The sequence below is a fragment of the Ahaetulla prasina genome, chromosome 1 (assembly GCF_028640845.1).
Source record: "Ahaetulla prasina isolate Xishuangbanna chromosome 1, ASM2864084v1, whole genome shotgun sequence".
Lineage (NCBI taxonomy): Eukaryota > Metazoa > Chordata > Lepidosauria > Squamata > Colubridae > Ahaetulla > Ahaetulla prasina.
Genome location: NC_080539.1, coordinates 188,489,604 through 188,512,940, shown reverse-complemented (window position 1 = coordinate 188,512,940; position 23,337 = coordinate 188,489,604). Strand labels below are relative to the sequence as shown.

The 23,337-nt window shown below is 40.1% G+C and overlaps 1 protein-coding gene across 5 annotated transcripts in view; it reads right to left on the bottom strand.

Moving 5' to 3' along the window:
* SH3BP4 (SH3 domain binding protein 4) overlaps window positions 1-23,337 on the bottom strand; it is a 90,760-nt gene that overhangs the window by 17,032 nt on the left and 50,391 nt on the right. The window contains exons 2-4 of one of the 5 annotated variants that reach the window (XM_058185181.1): window positions 13,714-13,979; window positions 4,189-6,561; window positions 905-1,093 (exon numbers count right to left, since the gene is read on the bottom strand). In XM_058185181.1, coding sequence (XP_058041164.1) covers window positions 905-1,093; window positions 4,189-6,561; window positions 13,714-13,752 — 2,601 coding nt within the window. In that variant the 5' untranslated portion in view covers window positions 13,753-13,979. The remainder of the gene's footprint in view (window positions 1-904; window positions 1,094-4,188; window positions 6,562-13,713; window positions 13,980-23,337) is intronic. The other 4 variants (XM_058185172.1, XM_058185202.1, XM_058185196.1 and 1 more) reach the window with 4 other exon arrangements.

Here is a 23,337-nt window from a genome sequence, read left to right as displayed (position 1 = left end):
CGACTCCCGCTGGCTGAAGGGGCGTTTCCAATACCTGGTTGCGTGGCAGGGGTATGGGACCGAGTTCACCTGGGTCGACGCCTCCAACGTCCACGCCCCGGACCTGGTGCGGGCCTTCCACGAGCAGAACCCGGCCCGACCGCATCCCGATCGTCAGCCCCGGGGGAAGGGCCCTGCGGTGAGGGATAGTGTTGTGTCTCGCCCAATCTCACCACAGCCGGGGCCTTCTTATCTACTTCCGAACACGGAGGAATATTTTAGTATGCCTCCCGGCTCCAGCCCTGGCTCCATGCCCAGACAGTCTGAAGAGGAGGAAATATCTCCAGCCCCCAGCTCTGGCTCCATGCCCAGGCAAACGGAGCAACTAGACCCCTCCCCCTCCTCCACAGCATGTGAGCCTGAGGGAGGTCTATTGCCAACAGCTGCCGACTGGAGTGACCCTCGCGTCAGAAGACTTGATAGGCGGAGGCAACAGAAGGAAGGGAGGGGCAGGCCTGGATAAGTGCTGAGTCATGGAGCCACATCCCGTGGCCTATATAAAGGATCTGCTTTCTGGCATTCTCTGAGTCAGGCAAAGTCTAAACATAGCTTGCTGAAGTCACTTTCTGGTCTCCTGCCTGCCCTGAGGACTTTGCTAGGACTTTGGCAGAGCTGCAGAGGCACGCCTGATTCGGATTTCCCTGACCCGGCCGTCAGCGGAGGAGTGGGACACGACATATAGGAAATACAGTATAGGAGATACTGACTCAGTGCCTGGAGAAGACATGCAGGTACAGGTACTTAGGTTGGCTGTCTTTATTTAAGAGAGGGAAAAATATGTTGAACATAGCATGAAACTCATTTTCCAAGTTACTGAGTTAATTTGGTCTTCTAGGATGGCCGGAACACAATGTATTTTTTTTACCTCACTATCTACTGTACCATTCTTATCCTGATGGGGAGCTTCATAGGCATCCATTTGTTGCTTAGAAACTTTAGCCAATTTCTCAGCAAGTTCTCTCCAGCGCTGAGACACTTCTACAGCTGTAGTCAGAAGAACAAAATCCTGAATTAGCTTGACGACTAAGCCTTGATGGTCCATTTTCAATAATGCCTGAGGGAAAAAAACCACAAGATTAGTCATTAATGTTCTGAAGAATTTGCTGTAGTTTAGTAATTGGCAAGATACATCTATACACACCTGTTTTCTATGCAAATGTACTTTTAAAAAATTATATGAATAGCAAAAAATATGAAGATTCTAGGAATGGTAGTCACGTATTACTGAAAAATAAATAATTTACTTTAGAAAAGACAGCTGATTGGTGCAAACTTTAGTAAACCAAGCCTGCATAATATAGTTTGGCAAAGTTAAAGTTTGGGTAGAAATGTTTAGAGTTGTCCCGGATGAGAGGACAAGAAATAGTGGATTTAAATCACAAGCAAGGAGATTTTGGATACACATCAGAGAATGTTTTCTAATGATAGTAGCTATTAAACTAACTTAGGAAGTGGTGCATTTTTACTGGAGGAATCAAAACAGCAGCTAGATGGTCAAGGGTTGGTTTAATAGTGGAATCATTCCCTGGTCAAGGTCACTTGCAGCGCTTATAGCTTATCCTTAGAATCAGGTGAGGTCCACGCAACATGTGTAAAGTCTGATACAATTCTTGTTGGCATTGATTTTGAATCTATACAGTATTTCTCTAACAGACCTGGATACTTTTATTTAAAATATTTATTCCCATTAAACAAAACTTGAAGCAGTTTACAATTAAATATAGCTCACAGTGTTGGATGCACAATCAAATTTCAATTCACAATTTTCACATAATTTTATTCCTTAAAGTTATTTTGGTGATTCCATGTGTGTAAATCAAAAACAACCTACATCTAGGATGGATCTAATTTTCTAAATCTGATAAAATGTAATTTGCTTTTCTCAAGAGAAAAAATACGTTTATGACCCAAATTTATTATGAGAAGCTTCTGTATAAAAACATTGTAAACAAGTGATTGGCAGAGTAAATCTCTGTTTTGCTGACAGAAGTCTGGTACATTCATGTGCTCTGTCTATCTTTTGTTTCTAATTTTCCCCCTCCATGAAATGACTAATTTAAATTATATTTGGATGTAATTTAAATTAGTCATTTCATGGAGGGGGAAAATTAGACTATACACAAGAAAAATATATTTTAGAATGGAAAATGTGGATTGATTATATTCAAAATAAGTATCAGATAAAAAAATATCGAATAGCATATGAGTAAATTTAGGAAATATTTTGTATTAGATATATTTCTGAAGGAGAGGGGAATTGAGAGTGTGATTAAGTGTGGAGAGACTAGAGATTATAATTTAGGAATTATTTTAGATTATGATTGTTAGTTTTGATACCCTGCATTTTGTTCTGGGAAGTCGGGGTGGGGGTGGGGGTAAGGGGAGGGAATTGGGGGGTTGAGGCTAGAGATGGAGTGATGGTTAATGTACAGGGATTATTGAAGATGTATAAATATAATTAATGTAGGGTCAGGTCTGCCCAATTACCATTTTAGAACGGTGGGGAGGGAGAAAAGAGAGAGTAGGAGGTAGGAAAGAGGAGAAGAGGAAGGAAGAGGGGTAGAAGAGGGAGAAGGAAGGTGTAGGGTGGAGGGAGGAGAGGATGTAGATAAGAGAAGGAGAGGAAGGTCTGGAAAGTAAAAGAAGGTAGAAGAGGGAAGAGTGTTAAAAAGGGGGGTGGTGACTGGGCAGGCCAGACTAATTGTATATAACTGTATATTGAATGAGTTGTTTGACATGATTGTAAAAATAAAACTTTTTTAATGGAAAAAAAAAAGAAATGACTAATTTAAATTATATTTGGATGAATATTTGGAAAATTCTCTGCTTTTTAACTAGTGGTGGTGGAGCTCTCTGAGCAAAGGCTGGCAGGGAATTGGAAGGAAAAAATGCAATACTGAAGCACTAACTCACTGCTCACTCCAGGAATACGATTCTGAGCAGCTCAAGGTTGACTCAGCCTTCCGAGATTAATAAAATGAGCACCCAGATTGTTGGGGGCAATATGCTCTGTAAACCGTTTAGAGAGGGCTGTAAAGCACTGTGAAGTGATATATAAGTCTAAGTGCTATTGCTATTGGTAATTCTACTAACTTTATTAAAATGTGCTTTTGTCCAAGATAAGTTTGATTAAAACTAATGCATTAGTTTTTGCATTACATCTTCATTTTCCTCAGCTACGTTTTTCTATTAGTTAGGATCAAGACAAGGATAGCCGTTCCTTGTTTTTTCTTTCATCTTCTGAGTAGGAAAGACAAGTCTGAAAATGCTTAACAGAATTTTGTCTCTCAACAGATAGCAGGGTCATTTGAAGTCCCTTTACAATATTATGCCTTTTTGAAAAATTGGCAAGCTGCGCTTACAAATCACCATCAGCATTTTCTTATCAAGTGGGCAATTATAGACACTAATATTGCTTTGCTTAACCCAAATGCTCTCTACATGCTACCAAATTTATTCCTTTGTATGTTAACAAACAATGCAATTCTTTTGATTGTTTATATTTCTTCTAAATAAAATATATTCTTCTGTTGCTGAATTTCAATCATGACATTAATCCAATTCCTGTTAATCCTGTTTGCCTTTCTGTACTAAGAATTTAAAGGCTAGATAATACTTTGGAGGTCACCTAATCCAACTTCCTTCCCAGTCCAAGAATCCTCTATTAAAGTATCTCTAGCAGAAGCCAATCTGGCTGTGGCTGAATACATATGTGCTAACTGTTCCTGACTCTAGGGGGCAATGCTCATCTCCGTTTCAAAGCTGAAGAGCCAGCACTGTCTGAAGACATCTCCGTGTTCATGTGGCTGGCATGACTAAATGCCAAAGGCGCATGGAACGCTGTTACCTTCCCACCAAAGTTGGTCCCTATTTTTCTACTTGCATTTTTACGTGCTTTTGAACTGCTAGGTTGGCAAAATGAACTGCTAGGTTGGCAGAAAAGTATAACCAAATGCTTAATATGTTCTTTTAAAAAAACTGTTCTTTTTAGTTGAATTGTTTTAGAAGCAAGCAATAGGTACTGCCTTGGTTGCTAGACCTTTATACATAGTTAAACACTACCTAGACACACTACCTAGACACTACATTCTTTAACTGTACCAAGTTCACCAACAAGAAGCTAAAACAATGAGCAGTGAAAATACTTACCAACATAAGTTCCTTCTGGAAAGATTTCTTATCTTTACTTTCTGAATTATTACAGTCCTCTTTCAATTTCTCCAACACAGAAGCAACACATTCTGGCTCACTGTCCAATTCTGCTCGACAGAAAAAAGCAAGTGGCAAGTTCTCATATCCTAGAGCATCTGCAAAGGCACGCCAGCTGCTAATATTTTCCATCAGTAAAGTCCTTACTGAAGCATAAATATAGGTAAGAAATTTGCAAGGTCTTAGAATTTGCTCCAGCAACATACTTGTAGTAAGCTCAGGTCCAAAGAAATAATTTGGTTTGACTTTTCCAACAATTAAAACATTTTTAGTATGGACTAGCCCAATTTTACCATGATAGTATCCAATGTACCATTCCTTGGTCCAGAGCTGACCTTTCAATCTGATTTTCTCTTCACTTAGCAAAGCTATAGCATCTCCTTTCTTATACTCCAAGAGATAATGGTTCTTATTTTGCCTCACTACTGTTTTCAGCATTTTGCCATATTTTAAACCAGTGACAGTCCGATCTTGGAAAACAGGATGTTTGCTGGTGGTCGCAAGAGGAGACAATATTATTTTCCCAATTTCATTTTTTTTCAGAAACCTTCGCTGTCCAGTGCACCTAGCAGCATTTTTAAGAGGTGGCTGAGGTGTCTGTACACAGAACTGAGCAAGCATAATATCTTTGTTATCTTTGACTTGTAGTCTTAAAGTAAAATCAGACAGCTCATTAGGATCATGTGATATGATGGGGAAAATGAGGCGACTGACTTTGCCAAGTTTCATTTGGAATCCTCTCACCATTTTTGCCTGCTCACTGGCTTTCACCTCATAATTAGGCACATTTGAAAACATACAAAGTTTTAAGTCTTGTAGCCTTAGTAAGAAGAACTGGTGCTTTCCCCACAAATGCAGCATTACAGGTGCTGCACTATGTACTTGATGTGTAACTTCATTCACTATAAGATTCTTCGGGGCACAGTCATGTCCAAATACAGCAACTACAGTTTTAAATGAAGGATGTATGTGTTTTGGACCATAGACCCCAATTGTAATTTTTTTACTGATATAATCCCAAACCGTGTAAGGATATGAAATGTTCTGTCCTTGGGCTACAGTAGCTATATACATGCAGGGCTCCAGGTTCTCCAACTGAACCTGGATTGTGCCTCCATAACAGTAAGTTAGCGCCATTGGAGTATATGGGCCTTCCTTCACATCACTCCTCAGGCACCTTAAAGCTACTAAATTCTTGCTCACAATGTCATTGTTAAATTTTGCTGAAATTTTCATTTCCAATATAATGGGTGTTCTGATTTCCATGTTGCTCAGCTTAATTTCTAGCACAGGACTTATCGTACTGCATTTGTCATTGTTGAGTTCCAGTGGTGGATCCAATAGAGCTTTCATAGAGATCTGTTGTGCATCTCCATCAGCCACATGTCCTTCAGGTACATGAATATTAATATTTGTATCTGGAAGCTGAACTGCACCACCTGAACTATCCAGTTTGCAAACTATGTTGGTCTCCACAGGTTGTGTCTGACCCCAACCAGGGTTCTGACCCAGCAAATCCAAATCATGGCATGATCTTGCTAGTTTCCGATGACTTAGCCATGCAACCCTGAAATCTTCTCTACTTTGGAATTGCTCTGGGGTAGGAGATTTCAGTCCAGTAAAGAAACCTGATGAAGATGGATTTTCTGATTTTGCCTGAAGTATAGAGAGCTCTGATAAACTGTATGAGCGCTTGCTTCTAAAAAAAGGATTGTCTCGTCTGTTTGCTTGCTCAAAATCAAATCCATTAACTGATGGCACTTTGTCAAGATTATTATCTGCACTGTTATTTGCTGCAGAACTTGACCCTGTAAATGTAGGCACTGTATCAAAGAGTAACAAATCCATTGTGATTTGGGGAGAGCCCTCTTTGCTTTTTTCTGACATTTCTTTCATATTTCCATTCAGAAAATGGTTAGGAGTTTCAATGCTGTTCAAAAAAGGATTGTTTTTAGCTAAGTTCCACTTTGCATCTGACCAGTCTCCAAGCAGATCCAACTCTTTTGCTCCTTCATCAGAACTTTCAAGGAGATAGTCTAACATTCCACTGTCACTTAATGAAGAGTTCCAGTAGTTTATGGGCTGCACAAAGGAGGATGGAATATAGCCCATTTCTGTGGTATTGTGGGCATACCACCACTCACCTCCTGAGGTATCTAAGATATAGAGATGGTCCCCCTTAGAAAACTTCAATGTAGTAAAGTTGTTTGGACAATAGTCTTTAATAGCTACAACTTCTTTTGCCGTTCCCAATGATGTAAGACTATCTGTCATCAAGGTACCAGGAGAAGGCACTACAAAGAAAATAGTGCACTAAAAATAAGGAATGGCAAATGACATAATCAATAATATTACACAAGTTACATCAAACAATGAAGTACTATTAAATTAGGATGCAAAACTGAAGACTCAAAGGCTTCATGTGAACCTTGAAAAACTTGGATGTACTGTACTTCCCAAAATCCCTCTCAAGACTATCATTAAATTGTACTTGATATTAGATTACAAAAGATATATACAAGGATAATTACATTAATTTTTACCTAACTTAAATTAACATTTGTCACTATTCTGTCTAGTTTCCCCCCTTTTTTCAAAATGTATCCCCCGCAAAATAAAATGCAAATTAGCCCCCAAACCTTGGGATTTTATAACCATATGATTATTATCTACAATTTTCTTCACTGGGGTTTAGAAGCAAGCATGCAATTTCCTAAAGATACTTTATACTATATAATCATTTTTATTAATTGTGAAGGAATTCTTATTGTACAAGGAATTACAGAAGATTATCTAGTCATTAGATATTACTCAACTATTCACTGAATTCAGTAGGAGTATTGTGACTTCTGAATAGGAGTACAAGATTTTTCACTTGGAAAATTATGCACAATTTGTAATGGCAATGGAGGTGATCTTTTTGATCACAACCTCTGGATCGTGTTGGACTGCTAGGACAGCGACAATCAGCTACCGGGCAGTTCGAAATTCCCCCTCTTCGGGCAAAGAAGAGGAGGTGAACGAAAGAGGCAGAGGTAGAGCTTCCCTAGAACTCCTGGAAGACACCAGGGGGCTTGAAGGGTTAAGCCCCCTCAGAACTTCAAAGCGCTCCAGATCCGAAGCTTTTTTCCTGCTTCGGCAGACCTAATTGCCACGACCAATGCCGGGACCTTTTAGCTTAAAGAAGAAAATACCGGACTGAACAGAAACGGGAGAACTCTAACTACAAAAGCAAGTAATTAAATCAATTCCCTGTTATTTTTTTTCTAAGTTTTGGAGCTGACTTCAAAGCGAAAATGTTCTTTAACGAGCTAACCAGTTGAAAACGAAAGTGTGAGAATTCTCACTGTCTGCTGTGTATTGCTGAAGAATTGCTGGAGACTTTTTAAAACATTGTAACAAGAAGGGGGAAGAGACATTGAGACTGTTTCTTTAAAAAACTTAGAAGATTTATAAGTAACATTAAGTTAAAGAGAAACTTTAAGAGATGGCAACAAAAAAATTAAAGACAACTGTAACAAAAAACCCAGGAACATCTACACCAGGAGTTTCTCCAGCACATACAGCAGATACAAAATCATTAAATTTGGAAGCACTTCAGGATAATTTGAAAGATTTTATGAGAGAATCCCTTAATGATGCTATGAATTTGCAAACCTCTCAGATAGAAGATAAGTTTAAATTAATTACAGAAGAAATGTCAGAGATGAAAAAACAGATGTTAGAAATTCAAATTGGAAATAAAGAAGTTAGGGAAGGTTTAGCCTCAGCTGTACAGGGTTTGGCAGGAAGTAGAAGAAATAAAGAAAGTTAATTTAAAATTGGAAAATAAGATTGAGGTAGCTCAAAGTAAAATGGATAAAGCAGATGATGAAATTGTTTTAGTACAATATAGAGCCATGGAATTTGCTTTAAGAATACGGGGCCTAAAAGAGAATAAACAAGAGAATTTGAAGCAAATTTTTTCTGAGGCCTTTGCGGAGATTTTGGCAGTTTGCCCAGTAGATGTGGCTCTTCATATTGACAAAATTTATTGTGTGAATTCCTGGATAGCAAGACAAAGAAATCTTCCGAGAGACATTGTCATTTATTTTACTACTAGAACAGTGAGAAATTAGATTTTACAAGCTTCTTTTAAAGGAGACAAGATTCAAGCGGCTGGTCAAGATATTTTAATACTAAAGGAAATTCCCCCCAAAATGTTGAGAGGTAGGAAGGAATTTGCCTTTTTGGTGAACGAACTTAAAAAACGTCAGATTGAATACAGATGGGACATCCCAACTGGTATAATAGTTTACTATGAAGGGAAAGCACATCGTCTTAATACAGTCGGTAAAGCACGAGAATTTTATGCTTATGTGTTCAAAGCTGGAAGTCCACCATCTCCGGATGGTAGGAGAAAGGAAGGTGAAATTAAAGAAAAAGAAGTGATAGTAATGGAAGAAGACCTTTTACAAGTGTTGGATGTGTCTAAGATGGGATCAGAGATTCCAAAAGAGCCAAGGATGAAAAGAGCGGCTGTCAAACGCAAGGAACAATAAGGCTCAACAGGCTCAATCTGCTACTACCAAGATGGAAACAGTGGGAGGAGCAAGGCCCAAAGAAAGATATGATTTTTTTTGAAGCTGGTGCTTCAAAAGTTTCTGATCGCCAATAATGGCAATTAGACTTTTATCATGGAATGTTAATGGATTAAACTCACCACAAAAGAGAAGAAAGATATTTCATTATTTGAAGCAATTTAAAAATGACATTGTATGTGTACAAGAAACACATATTAGAACATTAGACCAGAAATATTTGATAAATTCAAAATTGGGAACACATTTTGTTGCATCTGCTACAGAAAAGAAGAATGGACTAGTTGTTTATATAAAGAATAATTTATCTGCAACACTAATTGAGGCGGATAATCAAGGAAGATATATCGCTATCGAACTTTTATTGGAGGGGAGAAAGATACTTTTAATAGGAGTTTATGCACCAAATCAACAACAAGAAAAGTTTTATAAGTTTTTACATAAAAGAATAACATCCTGGGGCTATAAAACTCACATATTAATGGGTGATTGGAATGGAGTGATGGCTATCCAGAAAGATAAAAGAAGTCTTAGAAATATTTCCAATCATATTAAATTGCCAAAGGCCTTCTTTGATTTGATGGAAGATTTAGAACTGAGAGATGTATGGCGAGAACGTAATGAAAAAGAGAGAGATTTTACCTTTTTTTCTGATAGACATCAATCATTTTCTAGGATCGATTTTATTTTAATTACTAATGATTTGTTTTTCAGAGTGAAAAAGACTAAAATTTGTTCTAGAATTTTGTCTGATCACAGCCCGGTTTGGATTGAGCTAGATCGGGAAAAGGAGGCCAGGAGGTCGTGGAGGATGAATGAGAATTTGTTTAAATATGAACAAAATGTAAATGAATGTAAAACTCAAATGAAGGAATTTCTTTCTTTGAATATGGATAAGGAGACACCTATAGAGATAGTTTGGGATGCCACCAAGGCTTATATGAGGGGAATTTTATTGGATATGAATAATAAATATAGAAATAGATTGCAGAAAAAGCGAAAGGAATTAGAAGAGGAAATTAAAAGGAAGGAGCAGTTATTGGTATGTAATTCAGGAGACAGTAAAATAAAAGAGTCAATAAATATATTAAGAGGTCAATTTAATATGTTAATGGCAGATCAGGTGGCAACTAATTTACAATATGCAAAGCATAATTTGTTTAAATAATGCTAATAAACCTGGAAGGTGGTTAGCATATTTATTAAGAAAGAAACAGAAATGACGTATAATTGATAAAATAGAATATAGAGGTAAGGAAGTATATCAGCAAAACTTGATTAAAAAAGCTTTTTTAGAATATTATACTAAGTTATATGCTAGAGATGTGATTAATGATAAAGATATTTACAAGATAAAGATATTTACAAGACCACGGTATCTTAGAAATTACAGCAGATCAAAGGGAAGAGTTGAACCAATTAATTACTTCAGAGGAAATAGTGTTTGCAATTAAGCAGCTTAAAGCGAATAAAGCACCAGGTACAGATGGTTTGACAACTACTTATTATAAAAATTTACAAAATGAGATGATTGAACCACTTAAGGAGTTATTTAACAGAATACAAAGGGGAGGAGAAGTTCCTCCTTCATAGAGGACAGCTTTTATTTCATTAATACCTAAAGAAGATCGAGATGGTGTTAAACCAGAGAATTATAGGCCAATATCGCTTTTAAATACTGATTATAAGATATTTGCTAAGATATTAGCGAATAGATTGATGCCACTGATGACTCAAATAATACACAATGATCAAACAGGATTTATTAAGGGGAGGCAGATGAGATATAATATGAGACAAATTGTAAATTTACTTCAATATTTGGAAAGAAACAGCCGGGTCTCAGCAGCACTCTTCTTTTTGGATGTGGAAAAAGCTTTTGATAGATTGGATTGGCAGTTTTTGTTTAAAGTAATAGAAAAAATGCAATTTGGGGATTATTTTATTGAAACAATTAAGGCTATATATCGAAAGCAAACAGATCAAATAATAGTAAATGGTGGATTAACAGAATCCTTCAAGATTGAGAACGGGACTAGACAAAGATGTCCCTTGTCACCATTATTAATCATTTTAACTTTGGAAATATTATTGAGCAATATACATGGTTTAGATCGAATAAAAGGAATTAGAATTAAAAATCAAGATTATAAATTAAGAGCGTTTGCAGATGACCTGGTTGTTACTTTATCTCAACTAATACATTCAGCCGTATATCTAAAGGAGACAATTGATCAGTATAGTAAGGTATCTGGGTTTAAAGTGAATCAACAGAAGACAAAAATGATAATTAAAAATATGAATACACATCAGAAAGAAGAACTAGAAAGAATAACTGGATATGAAGTAGTTAAAAAAGTCAAATACCTAAGTATATATTACAGCATCGAATGTAAAGTTATATAAAAATAACTATGAGGTATTGTGGGAAAAAGTAATTAAAGAAATGGAGAATTGGAAGAAGTTACAATTATCATTGTTGGGAAGAGTGGCAGCTATAAAAATGAACGTTTTGCCTAGATTTTTATTTTTGTTTCAAATGATTCCAATATTGAAGAAAGATGCAAATTTACAGGAATGGCAAAAAGGGATTAGTAATTTTGTATGGAAGGGTAAAAAACCGAGAATAAAGTTAAAAATAATGCAAGACGTTAGAGAAAGAGGGGGTTTAAAAATGTCTAATTTGAAATTGTATTATGATGCAGTTGCTTTATCTTTAATTTCTGATTGGATTAATTTAACAGAGGAAGGGGTTTTGAATATAGAAGATTATGGTTTGTTATATGGTTGGCATGCATATGTATTATATGATAAGAAAAGATATTTAAGAATAATATGGTCAGAAGTGCTTTGTTGAGGGTTTGGAAAAAAATACCAATATAAGTTAGATGGTAAGATACCAGTATGGTATCATACCAGACATATGATAAAGAATATAAATATATTACAAAAAATGGAGGTTATTACTTACAAAGAGCTTTTGATTATGGAAAAGGGGGAATTACAATTAAAATCTAGGGAGAAATTGAGGGATGAAGGGAGAAACTATACGTGGTTCCAGTATGGACAATTGCAATCTAGAGGGAAAATAGATCAGAAAATTGGTATTAGGCAAAGTGATGATAACTTGGTAAAACAAATAAAAGATCAAGGTCAACAGCATATAAAGAGATTATATAACGTATTGGTAGAAATTGATTCAGAAATGGAATTGGTTAAAGATTGTATGGTAAGGGGCACAAAATTTTCAACAACCTATAATGTTAGAAACATGGGAAAAAATTTGGGTGAGGAATGTTAAATTTACGCAAGCACAAAATTTAAGAGAAAATTTTTATAAAATGTTTTATAGATGGCATTTAAATCCGAAAAAAACTGTCGTGTATGTATCCAAATGTGAAAGCAAAATGTTGGAGATGTGATTGTGAGGATGCTACTTATTATCATATACGGTGGACTTGCAAAAAAGTTAAAGCTTTTTGGATTAAAATATGGTGGATTATGCAGAACATTTTGAAAAAGAAGATCAAGTTTGTTCCACAGTTCTTTTTATTAGGAATAATTCCAGATTGTACTGTTATAGAGACAAAATTGATTTTGAATTTAATAACTGCTGCAAGATTATTGATTGCACAATATTGGAAGAAAGAAGACTTACCTACAATTGGAGAATGGATTAGTAAAGTATCAAATTTAGCAGAAATGGCAAAAAATTCTGCCTACTTGAAAGACTGTACACACGAAAAATATATTTTGGAATGGAGAAAGTGGATTGATTATATTCAAAATAAGTATCAGATTAAAAAATACCAATTAGTTTTTGAGTGGTTAGGATTTGCTATGTATTAGAGTTTAAGAAAGAAGGGAATTGATAGTGTGATGGTATGAAATGGATTATGTTTTATGTTATATTTTAGTTTATGTTTGTTAGTTACTATACCCTGTATTCTGTTCTGGGAAGTCTCGGGGGGTGGAGGGGGGGGAAATGGGGTGGAGGGGGAAGATTATAAATTGATTGATTGCCATTGTACAGGAATAATGGTAGAATTAAATAAGTTGGAATGGTGTAAAGTTGGGGCTGCTCGGTAACCACTCCGGAAGGGAAAGGGTAAAGAAAGAGGAAGAAAGAAGGAAGAAAGTAGGTAGGCAGGTAGGTAGGAGAGAAGGGAGGGGAAAGAAAGGATAGGAGGAGGAGGAGGAGGAGGGAAAGATAGAGGGTTAGAAAGGATGGAAGTGAGAAGTAGGAAGGAGGAGGGGGAGTAGGAAAGTGAGGAGGAGGATGGTGGGGAAAGTAGAAGAAGGATGAGAAGGGTAGAAAGGATTAAGGGAGGGAGTGGCGACAGAGCAGGCCTGATTGAGCATAATTTGAGTATAGGATCGATTGTTGGATAAGTGATTGTACTGTACACTGGTCAAATTGTGGGAATTATTAGGGAAAATAAAAAACTTTTTAAAAAAAGAAAAGTGCTTCAGTATCGGACAAAAGCCCTACCGCCCACCATGAAAGTTGGAAAGCCCACTAGTGGGTGGTAGGGACCAGGTTGACTACCACTGCTTTAGTCTGTCTTTATTTAGTTGAGACAGCTCCAGAACCTAAGTGGTTGGGGTACCATCTAAACATCTTTTTAATTACTACAGATTTTTCCTTCTTATTCACAATTAACATGCCCTGAGGACTCATCTTCTAAAGGGTAGGAAGTGGGCAAATTATAGTGCCAAAGTTATAATTTGGTTTCTAAGTGATCATAAACAATCTATAGTACGATCTGTAGAATCTGTAATATGTGTGTAGTAATCTACTCTCTTCCCAGCATTTTCATTCTGATTGAATGTCATAGGATCTATTTTTAACCAAAAAAAAAAAACCCCAACCAAAACACCTCACCTTTGACAGAACTGAAACTGGTTTCTGAGAATTCTTCATTCAGGTCTATCAGCATCCCCTCAGATTTGCATCGTGAGAGGCAACTGGCATTAGCAGCACGAATCCTCTGAGCTGCCATTTTAAGATGGCAGTTGTGTTGTTTCTTAAGAAATCAGAAAATCTAATGGGTCCATCTTCTCTAGAAGAGATGTGACAAATTCTATGCCATTTATTTTCAATGGTTGCAATTACCAATGTCATTCAATAGTTTCTTCTACAATATATACCTGAAGAGAAAAACAAACACGATAAGCATTTTTGTATGACTAAATTACAGAAATCTTATTTTATTTATTTGACTTATATGCCTGCCCATCTTAAAAGATATAACTCTGGGAGGTCACAGCAATAAATGCAAGAACAATAAAACCAAAAAGGTCGCAACTCTCCAATGCAACCAACACAACCAACTTCAGGTTCTCATCCTATCCCATTGCTTGGGAGAAAAGAGTCAACTCTTTATGGTCTTCCAGAAGGCTAAATGGGTGGCAACTTGCCAGATGTCTTGGGGAAGGACACATGGGCTACTACAGAAAAAGTCCACTTCCTTTGTGGACTTGTAAACGTAAAGTTACATTTAGGGAAAGGGAGCTAGTGTGTGTCCTCATTATCTGATCTGGTGGAACAGGGGAGGGAATCTTCAGGGAAAGGCAATCCCACAAATAATCTGGCCCAATATCAGATATGGATTTTAAAAATAATAACCAGTACTTTAAATTATACCTGACAAAAAAAACCCTGGGAGCCAATGCAGATCACATATTAGAGGTGTAATATAGGCAAAATGAGGGGTGCCCAATACTGCAGGTGCCGCTGCATTCTGGACCAGCTGTAACTTCTGGGTGATCTTCTAGGGCAGCTCCATGTAAAGTTCATGGCAATAAACTAACCAGGAAGTAGGCCAATGTGTGAATCACTGTGAGCAAGCCCTTCTGATACAAAACTGGGTGCAATTGCATAAAAGTTAAATCTGTACATAGCCCCGCCCCCTTAGCCACAGTTACCTCTTGCTCCTGAAGGATGAGCCATGAATCCAGGAGGACCAGGGGTGGAATTCAGCAGGTTCTGACAGGTTCTGGAGAACTGGTCGCAGAAATTTTGAGTAGTTTGGAGAACTGGCAAATACAACCTCTGGCTGGCCCCAGAGTGGGGTGGGAATAGAGATTCTCCAATATCCTTCCCCCAGAAATGGGGAGGGAATGGGGATTTTTGCAGTATCCTTCCCCTGGAGTGGGATGGGAATGGAAATTTTGCAGTATCCTTCCCCTGCCATGCCTACCAAGCCATGCCCACAGAACCAGTGGTAAAAAAAATGAATTCCACCACTGAGGAGGACCCACCCAATTGCATACTTGTTCTGATTGGTGAGTAGCACACTTGCTTCTGCAATCAAAGATAACACATCAGTAGACCCAGCTGTGAGATGTGGGGTTGAGGTCATAAATTCAAGGCCAATTCAATCGTCTAGGACTGAGTTGGTTCTTCCCCATTCACACCCTCACAGCCTTCAGGGTCAGCATTGCAACAGATTCTGGTCAGGGATGGAGATATATAGCTGAGTATGTCCAACAAACAATTCAACAGCAAATTGATGAAACCACATCCTCTGCAGTAAAATGACCTCATCCAGTTATTTCATGCAGATGGTTAAAAAGGAATAATGACAGACCTCAGATCATTTGCCAGGTACCGGTTGAAGAATATCTCTCTCTATTGAATAATGCTATAGTTGTACAAAATACATGAACATGGTATTCCAACAGTATTCAATATTGTTTTGAGTCCAAGGGTGGCCTCCTGTATTTAAGTGGTATTAACTACAACTTGAACCCAACTACCACATGCCACCTCCTGGAAGCCCTTGATTAACTAGGTGGGTCATGTTTTCATTATAAACTAGCAAATCTATGAATTATGGGAAATTTAGAAAAGATTTGTCCACCTTAAATATTATCACAAGTGATACATGACAAGCTCAGAACAGATTTCGTTCATTAAAAAAACCTTTCATATAATGTAGCAGTTATGGAAAATTTGGGTAGCTATGTAGTTATGCAAATTTAATGTTCAGATTTCAGTTTTTGATCACACAGATCAAGATTCAAGTTGCTATCCAATTCTTAAGTAAATTTGTCAGGTAGGTAGTTTAGCTTATCCCACTTTCATAAAAAAAGGAAAGATCCAAACTTGATATAAGCCACATTAACAAAAATATCATAATCAGCCCTATAATCAGACCAGACTAAGCAACTATGTCATAGGTCTAAAACTAGCTTTATTAGAATAGCTATAACAGTAATTAGGGAGGGACCCATTTGAGATGTTTTCTCTAGTTTCTTATGTAATATACTGAAATATAGTACACAGTATACTGATATACTGAATACAGTATACTGATATACTGAAATACTAGAATTAGTAGAAACCTGCTAATTGTTTCCTGCATTGTATGATATATGATGTCTTTGTATACCTGCATGCTGTAAATATTTGTTTCCTGTGGCACTGACATATATATTATGCCCTTTGTAGTGTAGGAATTTAGCACCCACCCCCCTCCTAGAAGAATGAAATATTTTAGAAAATATTTAAAAAGGCAGAATATATTTCCCTGGATGAGAAATGGAGAAACATGTTTTAAAGACAAAGCAGCTTCCTGATTCCCCCCACCTTTGTCAATGGGTCAGAGACAGAAACTCACTCCCCCCACCTTTGTCAATGGGTCAGAGGTAGAAACTCATTCTCCCCACCTTTGTCAATGGGCCATCATCATCTGCAACATAATAGGACCCATCTAGCAACAGAAACTCACCACATGGCAAGGCTCAGGCAAGCTTGAGGGACAACCTACAATGTTAACCAAAACCCCTAGATCACCTGGGAGTCTGACAGCCAATCAGGATACTCTTCCTGTGCCCCAGGAAATTCAAAGCTCAGAAAAAAGCATAAAGCTAGGGAGTGCACAGGATCTCATCTCTTTTTCTGATCAGGAACTCAAGCCATGTGATCCTGACCACCATTAAACCATCTTTCCAAGCAGCCTCCATGTTTCCAGTGTCTTTGTCCCCACTTGGAACTGAACCCAGATGGATATTTCTTCCAACAGTAGTTATAACATAAACATGCCACATTGACTAACTTCCTGGACTGTTATTGGGGTCTGTTATGAAGTATCTGGCATTTGTCAAACTATATGTTCCACCTTTTGATCAGAGTCTTATCTCTCCCCCTCCTGCCTAAGAACTATCTCATCTTTGATCTTTTGAGTTCCGTCCACTCCAGGGGACTAAATAGCCAAGTGTGAACACAAAGAAGATGATCAGGAAGAGATAACTCTAATGATGCTCATTAAGAGGCTCTACCCTGTTTTTTTGGGGGGGATACACAAACCAAATTCCAGGGACAAATCAAAGATGCCAGAATTGGAGGTTTATGACTTTCCTAATATAAAAGGGGTTCACATTCTCTCTCTTGTTTGTTACCTACATGTATCTTGTATGTGTTTGAAACAGCTAACCATTTAAGCTTGATCAAGATTAAATGCTATTTTACTCAAGCCTCTGTTTGTTTCTTGTTTGGCTTAAACTTATTATTATTGGACCTTACACTTAGAATCACTATGCTAATCATTGGCTGGACTTGCTTGGTACTTGCTGATTTGGTAGATACAGGTAATCCTCGAGTTAGTAACGACTGTAATGTAGCCTGCCAATTACATTTGAAACCTGAGGATTTGTTAATTGGATCATGTTGAATGAATGAGTCCCCATGCCTTCCCCCCTCATGCATTCATAAAATGAATGTGCTGGTCGTTAAGCTCATGGGTGCCTCAGGAGTGGTTGCCTCTCCTCCAGCCTCTGAAGGCCTCACCCCACCCCGATGACCCACTTACTTTCCAAGCTCTCCAGAGACCGGGTTATGAGAAGGCCACTCCATTGCTGAGCCACATGGCAGAGTTCCAGAAGAGGCTGGCTTTTTTTTTTTTAATTTCTTTTGTCACAACAGACAAAATACACAAACAATTGTTATAGATAAAACAACATATTTTGAAGAAAATATACATATATGTATAAAAATATGCATCAACTATATCAATTTGATATGATGAAGGGAACAATAGGACAGGAACGGTAGGCACTTTTGTGCTCTTATGCACGCCCCTTATGCTCTTATGCACGCCCCTTAAAAGTCATCTTTTCTGAGATGACTGTGAAATATTCCTAAGACAATGCAGCAAATTTGCCTTATTTCCAAGGTATTCACAGCTAAACTTTGGTAAAAAAAAAAGCAGTCTTTTTTGTAAACCGAACTAAGACAAATAAAGCAGGTCTGCCTTATTCCCAAGGCTTTTGCAGCTAAACGTTAGCAAAAAAAAAGCAGCTCTTATGGGGCTGCGGAGCCTGCAGTTTCCTCTTGTAAACTGAAGTTCTTTTCCTCTCCAGTAACATAACAGTAACAACTAAGTTTGAGGGAGAGATCCAGCAAGTTTGCCTTACTTTGCAAAGTATTAGCATACCTTGTAACATGAAGCCTTTTTTGGTTCACTGCAGGAGAAGTTATTAGACTTTGTGCCCTTTATTGTCCAGATGGAGAAGGGGAAAGAGATTGTTATGTTAATGCTTTGGAGGGGGGAGAAGAAGTTTAGTGTACAAGAGGGAACTGCACGGAGAGCAGCTCACCCCCACAAGCGCTGCTAAAGTTTAGCAGCGCTTGTGGGGCCTTGGAAATAAGGCAGACTTGCTACCTTTGCCTTAAGAAGACTACAGTTACAAGCAGGACTGCTTTTTTGCCAAAGCCTTGGAAATAAGGCAAACATGCTGCATTGCCTCAGGAAGATTTTGCTGACCGGTGTCTCAGAAAAAACTGACCTCTTCTGAAACTGCCATGTGGCTCAGCAATGGAGGGGCCTTCTCCTTTTCCAGCCTATGAAAAGTGAGCCATAGTGATCAGGGTGGGGTGGGGAGGAGCAGAGGGGAGCATTCCTCTCCTTTTCCCTTTCTTCTATTCCTTCCTCTCCTTCCTCTCTTCTCCTTCTTCCCTCTACTCATCCTTCCATTCTCTTTTCATCATTGTATTCATTTTCAATTCAATATTTTCCACAATGGTATCCAGGCAACCCCGATTTTTATCCACTTATTAACTATATTTTTCAAAGTCCCCATCATGTTTTTAAATTATTAATAATGTATTTCGGCTTATTCCATTTTTACATTGAAACTTTTTAACTTAATTAACCTTCCACCTCTTATTTTCCTTAGTTCCTAATTTCTTATTCCAACATCAATTACCGTTTATACTCGAGTATAAGCCGAGTTTTTCAGCACGTTTTTTGTGCTGAAAAACGTCCCCTCGGCTTATACTCGAGTCTACGTCTTCGGGAACCCCGCACAGGAGGGGGTACCGAACGGACTCCCATGGGAGGGACGGGGAGCGGGCCCGCCGAGGTCTCGCGGGATTTGTCGCCCCCAGGCCGGCCCCCATTCCCGTGTCTGGTGGGCGGACGGCGCAAACTTGGCGGGCTGTGCATTGGCGCGGGGAAGCCCTGGTGGTGCAGTGAGAGGGCTGGGCAGGGGAGCCGCCAGCCTTCTCGGCTGAGGGAGGAGGTTTCCCGACCGCGAGCCGCCGCCGCGAGCCACCCAAAGGCCAGAAGAAAGGTCATTCCATCGAGTAATGGAGCGGCTCCTTCCTCTCCGCCTTACCCATGCTGTGCGAGCCCGGCTGGGCTGCAACCCCGCCGCCGCCGCTCCTTCCTCAGCCTCCCGGGCTCGCGCTCTAGCAGCCGCCAAGCTCAGGCGGACTCGGCAGCTCCCCATCAGCACCGCACGGCGCGATTCGGGCAGGAGGAGTCGGGCTCGCTCTGTGGCGGTGGCGCCGCCGCCGCCACCGCCACGGAGCGAGCCCGACCTCCTGCCCGAATCGCGCCGTGCGAGTGCTGATGGGAGCTGCCGAGTCCGCCTGAGCTGGCGGCTGCTAGAGCGCGAGCCCCGGGAGGCTGAGGAAGGAGCGGCGGCGGCGGGGTTGCAGCCCAGCCGGGCTCGCACAGCATGGGTAAGGCGGAGAGGAAGGAGCCTTCGCCCATTACTCGATGAAATGACCTTTCTTCTGGCCTTTGGGTGGCTCGCGGCGAGCTCGCGTCGGGAAACCTCTCTCCTCAGCCGAGAAGGACTGCACCGCCAGGGCTTCCCGCGCCAATGCATAGCCTGGCGGGAGTTACTGCGGCTCACCCGGCTCCGCCCCAACTGGTGGTGTCGGGCAGCCGCTGCTGCTTAGCAAAAGGTCGCCGCCCAAAACTCCTCGCCTTCTCCTGGGAAGGGCTGGATGGCTAGCCGGGAAGGGTTGAATAAGCCAACCTCCTCCTCCTCCTCCTCTCCCCAAGCGAAAGAGCGTTTTCCCGTTGGAAGAGAGAGAGAGAAAGGAGGGCCGTTCCTCCTTCTTTCATTCTTTCTTCTCCTCCGTGCTTCAGAAGCTGGGCGTGTGCGCGCCTGTGTGCTCTAGTCCCTTCTCTTCCGGCGCTGGAAGAGAGAGAGAGAGAAAGGAGGGCCGTTCCTCCTTCTTTCATTCTTTCTTCTCCTCCGTGCTTCAGAAGCTGGGCGTGTGTGTGCGCGCCTGTGTGTCTAGTCCCTTCTCTTCCGGCGCTGGAAGAGAGAGAGAGAGAAAGGAGGCCGTTCTCCTTCTTTCATTCTTTCTTCTCCTCCGTGCTTCAGAAGCTGGGCGTGTGTGCGCGCCTGTGCTCTAGTCCCTTCTCTTCCGGCGCTGGAAGAGAGAGAGGGAGGGCCGTTCCTCCTTCTTTCATTCTTTCTTCTCCTCCGTGCTTCACCGTGCTGGGCGACCTGGAGCAGCTGCTCTTCAGCCAGATGCTCGTGAGTCAGCCTCCCCTTCCTTCCGTGGGGTCTGCCTTGCTGGTGAAGGTTATTGGGGCTTTTGAGCAAGGGAGGAGGAACGCGAGCACCGCCTTTCGCGCTGGCATTCCGGGATTTCCCTTTGTTTAGAGCTGGGAATCCTCCTTCCCCCTTTTGCACTCCCTCCCTCCCTCCCTCTCTCTCTCTCTCTCACACACACACACACACACACAGAGAGACTTCTAAAGTCGATTGGCACAATGCTAAGCAAACACAGGAGTGGGTCAAGGGTGAAGGGCTAGGAACCTGGCAGGTGAAAGGTTGAGCGACATGAAAGGCAAAGACCACAATTGTTTTAAGAAAGAAGCTTTAGCAGGGATGGGGGGATGGGAGGGTGTTTTAAGTTTTGGCAAACAGCCAGGCCAACTGTATTGGAGAAGGTCACACAACTGGCCTTAACATTTTAGCTGCTGTCTTTTTCCTCACACTTGGGTTTAATGATATTAGAGACCCTTATTGCCCTGCCAAAAAAAAAAAAAGAGCCACCCCAACGTCTATGAAAATTAACCTTCTCTGCCAAGAGACACTGTGCAGGGTATTTTCACTATTGGTGTGCATACAGGCTTAGATTTGTGCTGGGTTCTTAGTGCTTAGAGCACTGACCTTCAGAGGCACCCTGGTCCCTTGGAAGCTAGAGGAGGACTCATTTTCATGCTTGCAGTTGTATTGTCAATTTCTGTGAGACAATGTTGTTGAAGTAACTCACTCACTCATTCATTCATTCATTCATTCCTTGTGTGTCCAATCACACTTAGCCAATAAAAATTCTATTCTATTCTATTCTATTCATTCATTCATTCATTTTATTTTGTCAAATACATATTAAATAATTATATAAATATAAGCATGAATTGAATACATAAAAGGAATACAACTAAAGGGAACATTAGGACAGGGACGGTAGGCACGCTGGTGCTCTTATGCACGCCTTACAGACCTCTTAGGAATGGGGTGAGGTCAATACTAGATAGTCTTTGGTTAAGGCTTTGGGGATTTTGGGAAGAGACCACAGAGTCAGGTAGCACATTCCAGGCATTAACAACTCTGTTACTGAAGTCACATTTTCTGCAAACTAGATTGGAGGTTCACTTTTAAGTTTGAATCTATTGTGTTCTCGTGTATTGTTGTGGTTGAAGCTGAAGTAGTCATTGATAGGAAGTACATTGTAGCAGATAATTTTATGAGCTATGCTCAGGTCATACCAAAGGCGGCGTAGTTCTAAATTTTCTAAAGCTGGGAATCCTCCTTCCCCCTTTTGCACTTTTATTGTTTTTCGTTCAAATAAATATTCATGTTATTTTACTTGGCTCTATCTTTATTTTTTACATTGACCAGTAGCTGCCTCATTTCCCACCCTCGGCTTATACTCGAGTCAATAGTTTTTCCCAGTTTTTGTGGTAAAATTAGGTGCCTCGGCTTATATTCGGATCGGCTTATACTCGAGTATATACGGTAATTATTTTCCTCATTTACTAGCATTTCAATTTTGTATCTTAATTTCAGTTATTTTCACATTTAAACCAATCTTCATTTCATATTGCATCTGCTAATCCATTTTACAATAAACTATTTATTGTATAGGGAAGATTAAGGCTCAGTGAATTGGGAGACATGTAGGGAGTCTCCCAATTCTAAATATTGGGAGCACCAATATTTAAACCCACTATGGTCCAGTCTGCAGCAAAAGGACCTAAATTTCAGTGCGATTTCATGTTAGTCAAGAGCTGTAATTTGGCAGGGAAGGATTTGATTGCTGTGCTGGGGTCAATGATCGCTAGGGCAGAAGAAGGATTCATTGTAAATATTGAGTCAAGAAGCAAAGGAGAAAGTGGACCCTCTTATATGGGAGATTCCATACGCCGGAAGGATGCTGTACACTTAATGTATCTCTTCAGAGCTCTGCATACATCCAAAGTATGCCAACGTTTTTCACGTGGATGTCTTGGCTTTGGACAGAAGTCAGGTAGGATAACTTCCTGAACCCTGTGGAACCAGGTATTTATCTTTGGCACAAATGTCGGGTCCAAATGAAGAATTACTCTGTCTGGGTGAAAGATGCACAAATCTTGACGCACCAAAAGTGCAGCTAGCTCTGATATTTTGTGTGCAGATGTAATCGCAACTAAAAAGGCAACTTTGAGCATGAACAGTCTGAGAGTGGCAGTCCTTAAGGGCTCAAACGGAGATAAGGTGAGCCCCTGCAAAACCACAGACAGATCCCAAGTTGGATATCTGTGGATCGTTGGTGGCAACAGGTTGGCAGTCCCTTTCAAATAGCTGCGGACCTTTGGGTGCTGAGAAAGTGGAATCGTTCCCTCGCCAGGTAGGATGGTTGCCAAGGTCACAACCTGATGGCGCAATGTATTGGTGGACAATCCTTTCTCGAGACCTTGTTGAAGAAAATCCAAAACTCATGGAACTGTCGCAGATGTAGGAACCAAGCTCTTTTTGGTACACCAACGACAGAAAGATGCCCAGGTAGCATCAATAATCCAAATCATTGAAGCTTTCCTAGAAGCAAGCATGGTAGAAATGACTGTCGGTGAAAATTGTCCTTTTCGGAGAACCTCCCGTTCAAGTGTCAAATGGCTAACTTGAGCCACTGAGGGTCCAGGTGTTGGAGGGCCCCTTGGCTGAGGGAGATCCTGTGTAGTGGTATTGTCCAGGGACGGGAAACGGACAGTTA